The 13,160-nt window shown below is 38.7% G+C and overlaps 1 protein-coding gene across 1 annotated transcript in view; it reads right to left on the bottom strand.

Annotated features, from left to right (window-relative positions):
• The window catches only part of NIN (ninein), a 102,087-nt gene that overhangs the window by 63,329 nt on the left and 25,598 nt on the right, over positions 1-13,160 (bottom strand). Inside the window, exon 4 of the mRNA XM_070931684.1 lies at positions 1,238-1,277. Within this exon, the coding sequence (XP_070787785.1) occupies positions 1,238-1,277 (40 nt within the window). The remainder of the gene's footprint in view (positions 1-1,237; positions 1,278-13,160) is intronic.

Below are 13,160 nucleotides of genomic sequence, written 5' to 3'. Positions count from 1 at the left end.
TGGCAAAACAAAGGCAATTGCCTAGAGATGTGGTGATTTATTTTACAGATAAAGAAATTAGGAATAATATTGTGCAGAACTCTTTTAGTTCTACTTTGCAATTTCGTGGAAGAAAGATTTGGATTTTTAAGGAGCTCCCGCCCAAGATGTTAATGGAGAGGAAGAAATTTGGTTTTCTAGTGTCTGAGTTAAAAAGAAGAAATATCCTATTTAGGTGGGATGTTCCAGTTGGTTTAATATTGAGATACCAAGGAGTAAGATACCAACTGAACACTGTTGAAAAAGCGGAAGAATTTTATCAAAAAATCTTAAAAATGAATTTAACATCTTTAGGCATAATACAGGACAAACAAAAGGAGTTGGAAACAAAGGGAAAATATCAAATTATAGAGGCTGTGGTAGATAAATTGTCTTCGGACTCCCTGGATACCCCAGCTGGACTGTCTATAAATATGAGAGCAGTGTCATCTGATTCCAATGTGATGAATTATCAAGTTACAGACAAGTACAATCCAGTGGAAAGACATCAAAGAAGATATTATATGAATTATAAATTTAAAGTCATTGTCTTTTTTCTTTTTATAAAATGGAATGTATACATAGATATATGTATATTTTAGCAGAGTGGGCAGTGGTTCATATTTAGAATTGTAGTGCATGGTAATTTTGCGGGAAACTGGGTTGAAATAGGTTAGTTTACTGATTGATTAGTTTAAGAAAAAGGATTTTTAAGTCATATATTTAGGGGAGTGGAGGAATTGGATAGAACTGAATAAATGTTAAATTTGGATGTGGGGAGAAGGCTGCTTTGAAATGTTATATTAATATATATAAAAGATTAAATGTTATGTTGTTGTAATAATATACTATAAGTTTGGGGGAGGAGAAAAAGGGCAGATTATTGCGAAAATGGGAGTTATAAGAATATTATGCTAAGGGTCAGTATTTTGAGGAGGGAGTTAGGGAATGGTAAAATATTATGTAATTAGTTATGAATTAGCTTAATGTTGTGAAGAAGTCACAGGGGGGGATGGGTGGTGAGAGGGGGTTAGGGAAGAGGGGGGGAAAAAGGGGGAAAAACTTGTATTTGAAAACTTTTTCAATAATAAAAAAAAATTTAAATGTAGAAAATAAATAAAAACTCCCTCTTCTCCCTGCTCCCAAATCAAACAATCCTTCTCCCAGTCCATTTTCTATTCCATTTATTTCAAAAGAAACTGGCATCATCTTCTCTTACCTTCAGCTTCATATTCTTCACTGTCCTGTGACTGCCAATTCTAAGAAAGAAAATAAGATTTTATTTTAATACAGTAAATATGTACACCCAAAACAGGAATAAAGCAATCCCATTAATCTGTTGGGTCACTAGTGCCAACCTGGAGACACCTTAAAAATGTAACAGATAACTGGGATGAAGACCGAACAATATTTTCCTACCCCAGATGTAGATAAATTTAATAATGAGAGCACTTCAATTCATTTAGCTAAGCAAATTAGATTCTTCCCCATGAAAATGTCCATTTCATGGTATTTTGAAAAAGCAATTCCACAATCAATTATACACCACCAATAATAGAAATATAGGGAGTCCTCGACTTCCAATGGCACTGAACAAAGTGATTTATGAATGGTTTTCACACAGCACCCCCACAGTCACATGATCAAAATCCAGGGGCTTGGCAATGGTACTTCCAATGGTTGCAGCATCGTGAAATCATGTGATTGCCATTTGCAACCTTCCCAATCAGCTTCTGTCAATGGGGAAACCTGGATTCACTTAATAACTGCATGAGTTACTTTATAATTTTGGCAAAAAAAAAAAAAAATTGGTGTAAATTTAGCTGCAAATCATTTAACAACCACTTTGTTTAGCAATGGAAATTCTGGTCCCAGCTACGGTACTTGTATCCCTCTGCTACCCTATCATTTATCCCTGAACTTTTCATGAAGGTTCTTGACAGAGCCTTCCTGATTCTCATGCATAGGGTTGCCAGGTCTGCTTCCAAAAAATAGCGGACAAGCGGGGTGGTGGTGGTGGTAAAGTAGTAGTAGTAGTAAAAAAATAAGTAGTAAAAAAAAAAATTTTTTTTTACAATTAAATTATATATTTTCTTACAAACATTTTAACACGCCATTTTAGGTCAGTCGACACAAGCTACAATACATTTTAAAAATGTGAACTGTACATAATTTTATAATATATTTTTATTTTAATCTCATCATTAATTTTTTGGAGAATTGAGTTCAATGGATATTCGATCTTTGTCTCATTCTAACTTATGAAAAAAAAGACAAAACGCGATTCTCCTATCCTTATTCTCTTAGACTGTACAGCTTTAGATTACATACCATTTCATCATAAAGCTTTTGAATAAAAAAAATGTCCACTATTTTGTGGACTGTCCGCTCAAATAGTGGACACCTGGCAACCCTACTCATGCAAAATATTACATCTCCTTTTAACATTATTTGCAAAGTAGACGTCAAGTTACTTTCCCTCTCACCATTCCCAAGCTGCTGTTTTTTAAGCAATAAAAGTACTTGAAATACAAAGAGCTGAAAAGGGGCCTGTTTGAAAATAATCTGTCAGATAGGTGGACACAATTAATACATGTGGATGCTTGCTATATAGGGGGACTAGGTTATTTGTTTTCAAGGAATTATGTGTCTCAGATTTGAGAGAGAAGGGATGGGCAACCTTGATATAAAAGAAAAAAATGGCAGGAGATGAAAGAAAGATCATGCTGGGCATATTCCCTACCATATGCCATTTTTTACTGACAGCAATAGCACTGGCAATAGCACTTAGACTTATATACTGCTTCATAGTGCTTTACAGCATTCTTTGAGCGGTTTACGGAATAGCATATTGCTCCCAGCAATCTGTGTCCTCACTTTACTGCCCTCTGAAGGATGGAAGGTGGAAACAACCTTGAGCCGGTTAGAATCGAACTCCTGGCAGTGGGCAGAGTTAGTTTGCAATACTGCATTCCAACCACTGCACCACCACAGCATTTAAGACATACAAGAATGTTTCAACATTTCCATTTGACAGAGGGGAAAACCAAGGAGGCACCTGGCCAGGGAGCAGCATTCTTAAATTTTCAAGAACAATTACTACATTAATGCCACTTCTTCCTTGCCCCTCCCCAATCAAAGCCCTAGGAATTCAAATGTACAAAGAGCAGAACCAACATAGCCTGGTCAGGATTATACAATCTATTCAGAACCTGAGCATGAGCAGTAAAAGGATATTCCCCCCAAAGGATATACAATAAACAAACAGGATTATTACAGAGTCCTGGATTATACAGCTTCACATGGCACGGATGGATTTAAAATGCAAGGTAAATTCAATTTAGCAGATCTTAGCAGAATAGACTCTACATGCAACAGGCCCAATTCTGGCGAGAATTTACATCCTTTGCTTAATGTGTCTTCATGCATGTGACACAAATTGTGTAATTTTGTGCCACTTTATGTCATGTCTGTAGATTACATAACAATGGCATTGTGCCAAGAATGAACGAATGATGTAATATGGAAGTATTTCATATGTAATGTAAGTACATGAATAACAGACAGCCTCTCTTTCCAATTAGCCTATTAAAATGTTTCATGGTCCTGTGGGAAAAAGCACATCTTCCTGCGGATAGGTAAACATCACATCTCTTCCCTTGACAAAAGCAGGCAAGAGAAGAAAGTCATAGTGCAACAAAAATAAAGGGAGGAGCAGAAGGAAAGATTCCGTACATGTGTGCTGATCTACAGTATAGAAATATATACCAATGCTGTTCACAGAAGGCTAGGAAACCCCTCTCAGCTTCCTGCACACACAAGAAAGATCAGACAACCATGACTTGAATAATAGAGAACATCCATAGACATTAGACAACCAGATGTTCCTGTCACCACCTAGCAAACAAGCCATCTAAGGACAGGACTGAATACCAAGGCAAGATCTCTGCATTATCAGGACTCTGAGTCCTTCTCCTTCATGAGACCTGTCAAAAAAGCATTAAGGGACAAATGTGATATGGTTTTTTTTTAAAAAACATGTCTATCTCCATTCATATATACAGCAGAAAAGAGGTCCATTTTTGCATTAAAAAGGCATAGTGGGGAAAGGGATGAGACCAGTGCACTCTATCACACTGTGACCCTTTGAAAAGATGAACCCAAGCAGTTGGGCAGGAGAGCCTTCATCACCCTCAGCAGCAGATCCCTTTTACTCAGATTTTCCTGCAAGATTTAGACCCCCATCTTATTTTGCAAAGGGACAGGGCCGAGGAGCCAACAAATGCATTTCTAGTTTTCAAATACCCATGCGACTTCCAAACTGCCTCAGGAAGAGAGGACTCCGTAAACTAATCCCTGCAAATCTAGAACTAGAACAAACGATTGCTTCAAGGATTTGGGAGCTTGTTTTTCTTCTTCGGGCTCAACATCTGTCATTCCATATGGAGAGCTCTGGGCTGTAAGAATCCGACAGCAGCAAAGACTCAGCCGATGTGACAAATAACGGTTGGTTTATTTTTAAAACAGGCATCAAAACACAGTTGTAACCGAAATGATATAATATCTCCCAGTGTGACTCTAGGAGATCTGCCTCTGCGGCTGTTTATGAAGCAATTCACTGTTTATATCCACAGCTGCAAAAAAAAAAAAAAAAAAAAATGGCCCATACATTCAACAGGATATTTAGGTTGCAGAGTTTTAAAGCAGCACCTCAGGTATAAAAGGTAAAGGTTCCCCTCGCATATACTGTATATGCTAGTCGTTCCTGACTCTAGAGGGCGGTGCTCATCTCTGTTTCAAAGCCGAAGAGCCAGCACTGTCCGAAGACATCTCCATGGTCATGTAGCCTGCATGACTAAATGCCAAAGGCACACGGAATGCTGTTACCTTCCCACCAAAGGTGGTCCCTTATTTTTCTACTTGCATTTTTTACTTTCAAACTGCTAGGTTGGCAGAAGCTGGGACAAGTAACAGGAGCTCACCCCGTTACATGGCACTAGGGATTCGAATGGCTGAACTGCCGACCTTTTGATCGACAAGCTCAGCGTCTTAGCCACTGAGCCATTTTATAGATATATAATTAAAATTAGTTTAACAGAGTTGGAAGGGACCTTGTAGGTCATCTAGTCCAACCCTCCGCCCAAGCAGGAGACCCTACACCATTTCTGACAAATGGCAATCCAATCTCTTCTTGAAAGCCTCCAGTGATAAAGCTCCCACAACTTCTAATTGCAAGTACATGGAGATATGTTATTTTTAAATTAAAAATACTTCACTTCCTGAAATTCTTTTACCCCTACCTCTTTCAACTCAATAAATCTTGCTAAAGAGAACTTTAAGAAACACGCATGGAAAATAATCCATGTGGGCAACTAGCAAACTAGCCTGATTATATCTTTTAGAAATACTCTATTGAAAGAAAATGGAGAACAAATACAGGTAGTCCTCAATTTATAACAGTTCATTTAGTGACCGTTCAAAGTTACAATAGCACTGAAAAAAGTAACTTATGACCATTGAAGCATCCCCATAGTCACATGAACAAAATTCAGATGCTTGGCAACTGGTTCATATTTATGACGGTTGCAGTGTCCCAAGGTCATGTTGCCACCTCCTGACCAGCAAATTCAATGGGGAAGCCAGATTCATTTAATAACAGTTTGCCTATGCTAACGATGACAGTGATTCACTTAACAACTGTGGCAAGGAAAGTCGTAAAATGGGGCAAACTCACTGAACAAATGTTTCACTTAGCAACAGAAATGTTGGGCTCAATTGTGGTCATAAGCCGGGGACTACTTGTACAGTTCCCAAAGGAGTGCACTCATCGCCTGGAGCAATGCAAGAGCAGGTTCTCCCCCGCATGTCCAAAATATTTGTTAGTTTTATATACAACTAAAATCAATTGACTCACCATAGTTTTTGAACATTCTTAATTGTAAACGTAATTTAAAACCATAAATTAATATAGTAAAATCATTTAAAAAATTGGTGCCTGGGTCATTGTTGACTCCTGGCAACTGCCTGGACAAATCCCTGCAGTTCTCTTGGCAAGATTTTGGAAGTGGTTTGCCATCCTTCCTAGGGCCGAGAAGGTGTCACTGGCCCAAGGTCACCCAGCTGGCTTCTTGCCTAAGGAGGGATTAGAGCTCTCACAGTCTCTAGTTTTCTACCCTGGTTCCTTAACTACTGCAACAAATTAGCTCTTAAAATCATCACATCCTATCACATCACACCACAGGAAAGTAAAACAACGTGATGGCATTAATTCACCTGGGCAACATCAGCTGTCAAAGCCCCCTATGGAGTAGGGCTGCGAAGAGGAGATCTTTGAGATAAATTATTTTGCAGATCTTAACAACCGGAGAGGTTTGTAACAGGAGATGCAAAGCCTCAAATTAGGCCCAAAGGTGTTTAGATATTTGCAACTTGCAGAGCAGAACATTGCAAGAAGAAGAAAAAAATGTGTGAAATTCCAGAAAAGTGTTGAGGATAATTGAAAAAGAAGAAATGAACCGGGGGGGCCTTTCGGACAATGATGCTCTGGCCATCTTTCTATGAAATGGATTTCATCAAGGAACACCCACCCTTCCTATGATATTCTGAAAATCCATATCAACAGTAGGACGATCCACACACCTGTCAACCTCAACTTAATTTTGATGACCAATCTACACAAAGGGCAAAGCTCTGGCAAGTCTGCTTTTTTACAAGCATCTCCACTTGCCCCCCCCCATTGTATTAAGGGCCCCCCATTGTATCTGGATGCTGCCACACCAGTCTCAGCTGGCAGATCTCCTTTGCACCACACGCTTCCTCATTACCATACCCAATGCTCAACAAGAGCTTCATTGTGAAGGGAAGGCAAATGAGGTCAGAGGTCACTAAACCCAAAATGGCTGCCCCCAAAGGCAAGCCAACAGATTGCAGCTAAGACAAAAGGGGGACACTCTCTATGGATTCTGTGGACCATAAACTCCCTCCCTCCCTCCGCCAGCCATGGCAGGTACTCTCATACAGACAGCTATTGTTCTGCAGCTGGATGAGGGTCACACGCATTATGGAGGAGGGGGGAGGAGTCCTTGCCCATGCGAGATTCCAGGAATATATTACTTTGGTAGACCCAAGCCTTTGCTAGCCCAAAGAACAGATGGCTGAAAGTTTCACAATAACCAAACTCAAAACCTACAGAAGCATCTGTGGTTGAGAATTCCTTAATGCAATCTTTCCTCCCTTCTTTCAGAGTTCCCTCTTCCACCCGACCATCTGCCGCTGCATGACAGCCTTTTCTTCTCCCCCCAGAATATATCATTAATTAAAACCATCAAATGCAGAGATACCACGCTGCTATTTCGTGATGTCCAGGCACTCAGACTCTTGTGACACAAATCTAAAATCATGCCCACTTGATGTAAAACGCATCAACGTCTCTTAGTTGCACTGCCCTTTAGCAAAATAGAACTCTTGGCGATTCCAAAAATTCCTCAGACATACGGACGAATTTTGCATTTTGATACATTGAGTGAGCCATTCTTGATGCATGCTGACCTTGAGTCACATCTTCTTTTCAGAGGGGTTGTTAATCCCTAGCTAAATGAAGCCATTGTTTATGGCTGTCTCCAAAGAAAAAGAAAAAAAAAAGCAAAGTTATCCCACTCCCCATCTCAGATCCTCCGCAAAAACAGGAGTTCTTTAAGTCCTTGTAGTCAAAAGGTCTATGCTTAGCTACAGGGTCAAAAAGCCTACGCTTAACTTGGATTATTCATTTTGTAATGAACCTGTTATGGAGTTATATTCCAGATGCCCTAAGCAATCACAATAATGTGAAATGTGTGCAGCTTTTTACAATAATAAAAAGGCAAAGTGCCTTTAAATGAAGCTCAGCTCCTATTGCATTAAAAAAAATAGCCCTGGGCTTCTCTATTGATCTTTCATCCAAGTATTAACCAGGCTGATCTTGCTTAATTTCTGAATCTAGACAAAGATATCCAGCTGTCTTGTACTCCTGTTTTATAATCATAGGACACCAATCTCCCTCCCAATGTCTTAAATCAAGTAAAATATTTACTACCCCCACATTCAGCAAGACTAACAGTTTAACAAAACCTAATTTTGCGAAGCTTCTTCTCCGGTAACATGGTACTGCAAACCAGGGCATACAAAATCTTCGCCAGACCAATTCTTGAATATAGCTCATCTGCCTGGAATCCACACTGTATAACGGACATGAATACAATTAAGTGAGTCCAGAGGTATTTCACGAGAAGAGTACTCCATTCCTCTGCTCGCAATAGAATACCTTATGCCACCAGGCTTGATATTTTGGACCTGGACAACCTAGAACTACGCCGCCTACCGTCTGACCTAAGCGTAGTACACAAAATTGTCTGCTACAACGTCCTATCTGTCAATGACTACTTTAGCTTCAACCACAATAATATACAGGCAAACAATAGATACAAACTCAAAGTAAACCGCTCCAAATTCGATTGCAGAAAATACGACCTCAGCAACAGAGTGGTTAATGCCTGGAACTCACTACCCGACTCTATTGTTACATCCTCAAACCCCCAAAACTTTAACCTTAAACTGTCTACCGTGGACCTCACTCCATTCCTAAGAGGTCTGTAAGGGGGCGTGCATAAGCGCACCAGCGTGCCTACCGTCCCTGTCCTACTGTTCCCATTTATTCTTACTCATTTATTATGTATACACTTATACCTGTTCATACTTACATGTTTACATGTTATGTTCTTAGTTATACTTGTTTTCTCATACATGCTTGTATGATTGTAAATAAATAAATAAATAAATAAATAACAACTGCATTTGCCCAACATACTACATCAAATTATCTTTAAAGAAGATTAGTTTTTGGCATGGTTTTGCATGTTGTGCATACTCAGCCCATTTGGTTAGCATATGAGCCTGGGGAAAGTATTGTGCCAACTCATACAATAGATCAGACCAACAACCAATTAAACATGTTGTGCAAATTCATTCAAATAGTCTAATTGCTATGCCAAATCTTATAATTAGAGATTGTATATTTTAGATTGCTGGATCCTAGAGCAAACAAGCAGAGGCATGGTTTTGTGCACTGAATCATCTTGTGAGCTTTCTTGGTGACTTCTATTTGACCACTGCAGTGATAGGACAGCTAGACCTTGTGCTAATTCTAAAAGACCTTATGTTTCACCAGTTGACAGTTGAGATGGAAATGAAAGGAAGAGAGAGAGAAAGAGAGAGAGAGAGGGAGAGGGAGAGAGATTTGCAAACATTTAGGGGAAAAAATCCTAATGATAAGAACAGTTTGACAATGGACCCAATTATCCAGGAAGATGATGAGTCTGTTCAAGTGGAAACCAGGCACACATCTGTTAAGAGTGCTTTAATGTAGATTCCTGCACTGAGCAAGGGTTTCTCAATGCTCTAATGGCCTTTTCCAACTCCACGATGGATGGATGGATGGATGGATGGATGGATAGATGGATGGGGTCGTAAAAAGAACATTCCATCATTTATTTCCTTCTCTTACTCTTCTATTTGTTAGATTTATTATTTGCTTGATGTGTAGCCTATTTTCTTCCAGCAACTCAAAACATATAGTGCATTCTGTCCTCTAGTTTTTTTTTGCAGAACAATCCTTTCAGGTAGGTTGGCTGAGAAAGAGTGTCTAGTCCTAAATCATATTGTAACCTTCCATTACTATGAGGAGACCATGGATCTCCTCAAACATAGTTCAGTATCTTCACTGGGACATCGGACTTACTTATGATTCAATTGCAGCAACTTAGTGCTTGGGCTGAAAAGTATTTATGGAATATTCTTTTGGCTCAACTTTGTCTTTCCTAAAGTTGCATGAGGACTATGCTCAGTGGTTACAACTCTGGCCTTTATCCAAAGATAATCTTTCCGATAGCTATCAAAGAGATCACTAACTGTAGCTCCTGGTCCATGTGCAGCAGTTTCAACAGTTCACTCTTGGCAGCTAATAAAGTACTCTCTGAATGCACTAAGAATCCTTAGTTTGCTTCTGTCCCCTCTGGATGTTCTTTGCAAAGTAAGACTGGAACTGCATTCCATTTTGAGGCAAGGGATAAGCACAAATAAGGCAAGAAGACATTTACCATATGTTTAAAAGTCACTAGTAATTGTCCTGGGCCACAGCTCCATTCATACTTGCCACCATTTTGTGAGTGCTCATCCTCCTTGAATTTTGGACGTATCTAGGAATAGAACAAGGCTTATGGTGGCAATTCTGGTACTAGTGACTGACCAGGATAACTCGTAGTTTTTTTTTTTTCTAACTGTTGATTGCCTGCTGAAGCATTTACCTGTTTACCCTTTTCTCATCAGCAAAAGGGGACAGCAGAGGATGAGATGCAATGAACATGAATTTGAGCAAACTCTGGGAGACAGTGGGGGTGGTGGTGCTGGCATGCTATGGTTCAAAGGGTTGTGAAAAGTCAGACATGACTTAGTGAATGAACACATTTTCCTTATCAATTCTATACAATTTCCACAAGCAAGGGGGTCATAATTTACTTATGATTCTTCTGTCTATTATTGCAAAGAGATAGTAGAAGAGAAAGCCATCACAGGGACTATTCGGAGGTGTTCTATGACTGAATATACTCCAAAATGAATCTTGGGTGCTATTATGAAGTCTCAGGTAGTTTGACTGCATCATCTTTATCAGAAGGATTGTGTATATATGCTTCTACACACAGATGGGTTAAAATATAGATGAGAATGTCTCTCTACTTACAGAGAGAACTGCTAGAATCAGTAATGTAACTTCCAATTCAACAAGATACTTCCTTGATCTCTTTTCATTAATGGGTATCACATTCCCATTGCACATGACCCTCAAGTGGGAATGGAAGTACAGCTCAAGGGATCAATTCTCCCCATATCACTTAGAGTGGATGACATCCTTGGGCAATCTGCATTTGCATTGAAGGCTTGGTTTTTCCCTCCAGCCATTCTTCCAGTGTCCCTGACAAGTGCTGGGTTATCAGGAAAAGTTTATAAATACCTGACCTGGGGCATAAAAAAAACAGGCCAGAGAAAGCTAAGATCTTCCTCATCTGCTCCAACCTTTAAACTATTTGCTTTAGAATCTTGACAATCTTTCAATAAGATCTTGACATTTGCTAAATTGAATGATACTCTGGCATTTTAAAACTAGAAAGAAAGTTGGATAGCAATTAGACTGCATTTGTAATGTATTTTCTACATGAGCAATTCTAATTTTAAACTTTTCACACTGAATACGTTTGCATTTCAGGCATTTGGTCTATTTATACCCAAAGAATATGGGTATAAATAGCAAGAGGAGAGAACCCCATTAGAAAATGGTAATTCTGCAGGTCACATAGATATTTGTGAAGAGTAAAATGACATGGCCACTGCTCTTGTCTCTTGCTTCAGAGCATCTGTCAAAAAAAGCGACACTTGAAATACAGAACCACAAAAAAGCTGAACAAATTCTGCCAACAGATGTTAATCAAATGCAGAGATCCAGGACACAGAGTGATGGGATGGGATGGAGTGGACTCATCAAATTTAGGATGGAAGCAATACGATGAACATACTGTGGATTGGGAAGAAAAAAAAAATCTCAAGAGAATAGTTGGCTTGTTAATTTTCAAAGAGCCTACTGGTAAACAAACAATTTTGTAACAACATTGAGGAGAAATGAAATAGGCTTCTTGAAGACCAGAGATGAAGCAAATGCTTCTGGATTCTTCCTGCAGGAGTCTCTTCATTAAGAAAGTCATGCATTGGGGGGCAACAGAGGTTTAGGGAGCCACCTGGGGCCAGAAATGTGGTAAGTGAAGCAATAGTTGGTTCTTAACTTTTTGAAACCAGAATTCTTTCTATTTGGAATGACTACACCACAGTGTACCAAGGAGATAAAATATCTTACCATCCACATATTGACAGCGGCACGTATAGTGTACGCTCAGAATTGGAAATCCGAGATAATACCAACAGAAGAAAAAATAATAACAAAAATAAATGAATGCGCAGAGATGGATAGGCTCACAAAAGAACTAAAAGATAAAGAGAACACTGACTTTTATTTAGTTTGGCAAAAATGGTACACATGGTTAGAAAGAAGGATAGGGCCAACAACATAGGACATTAGGAGAACATAACTCAAGAATTGTAGAAATAGATACATGAGATGAGCCGTAGGATTGTATAAATAAATGGTTAATATGTTTGTAGAAAGATACTGCTGAACTTCAATGAATATATTAAGGTATAAACAAGTAAATTTGTAAATAGTATGATTAAGGAAAATTGGTTAAATGGACATTAACCACCGATGCGAAGGTTTTCTAGAAGTCAGTCGATTGACTCTTTGTTAATGTATAAGTGTTTACATGTATTTGTGTTTTACATTTGTTTATGTTAATAAAATTTAATTTAAAAAAAATAGTTGGTTCTTAACTTAATTGCTTAACCAGATTAAGATCTAGTGACAGCTTGCTTAACTTTAAATTTGGTATTGAAAAGTGTGTGAACATGTGTGTTTGTAGGGTTCTTTGCTCAAAACTCCACAGAAGGAGTTTAGGGAGGAGAGGGGAAAAATTCAAGTCTTAAGCTAGAACAATGAATAGAAACAAATCAAATGAAATTTAGCAGGGAGATATGAAAATTTATGCATTTAGGCAAGCTTGGAAAAATGAAAGAAACTTGTACAGGATGGGGAAAAGGTGGCTCAAGAGTAGCACACATGAGAAGGATGTGGATGTACTAACAGGTTACAAGCTCAACATGTCCCAACAATATAATGCAATTGCAAAGAAGGTCAATGACATGTTGAAGAACATCAAGAGAAGCATAGTATCCAGTCATAGGAAGTAATTATCCCACCCAATTCTGCTTAAACAAGCCTTACTTGGAGCAGTGCATTCAATTCTGCACATTCTTTTTTTTAAAAAAAGCAGATAAACTTGAGCAAGTCCATTGAAAGCTACCACAATGATGAAAGGACTGGAAACTAAGTCCTAGGAGGAATGTAGGTATGTTAAAAGATCTAGGCTTGTTTATTTTGAGATGAGAACATTGAAAGGAATATGCCGCCAGTCTTCAAATATCCAAGGGAATATTATATTATTTTGAAT

Source organism: Pituophis catenifer, unplaced genomic scaffold, assembly GCF_029215685.1.
Source record: "Pituophis catenifer annectens isolate HBS135680 unplaced genomic scaffold, rPitCat1.0.hap2 SCAF_1, whole genome shotgun sequence".
NCBI lineage: Eukaryota > Metazoa > Chordata > Lepidosauria > Squamata > Colubridae > Pituophis > Pituophis catenifer.
The sequence above is the reverse complement of the archived record's forward strand: the minus strand, read 5'-3'. Positions and strand labels throughout refer to the sequence as shown.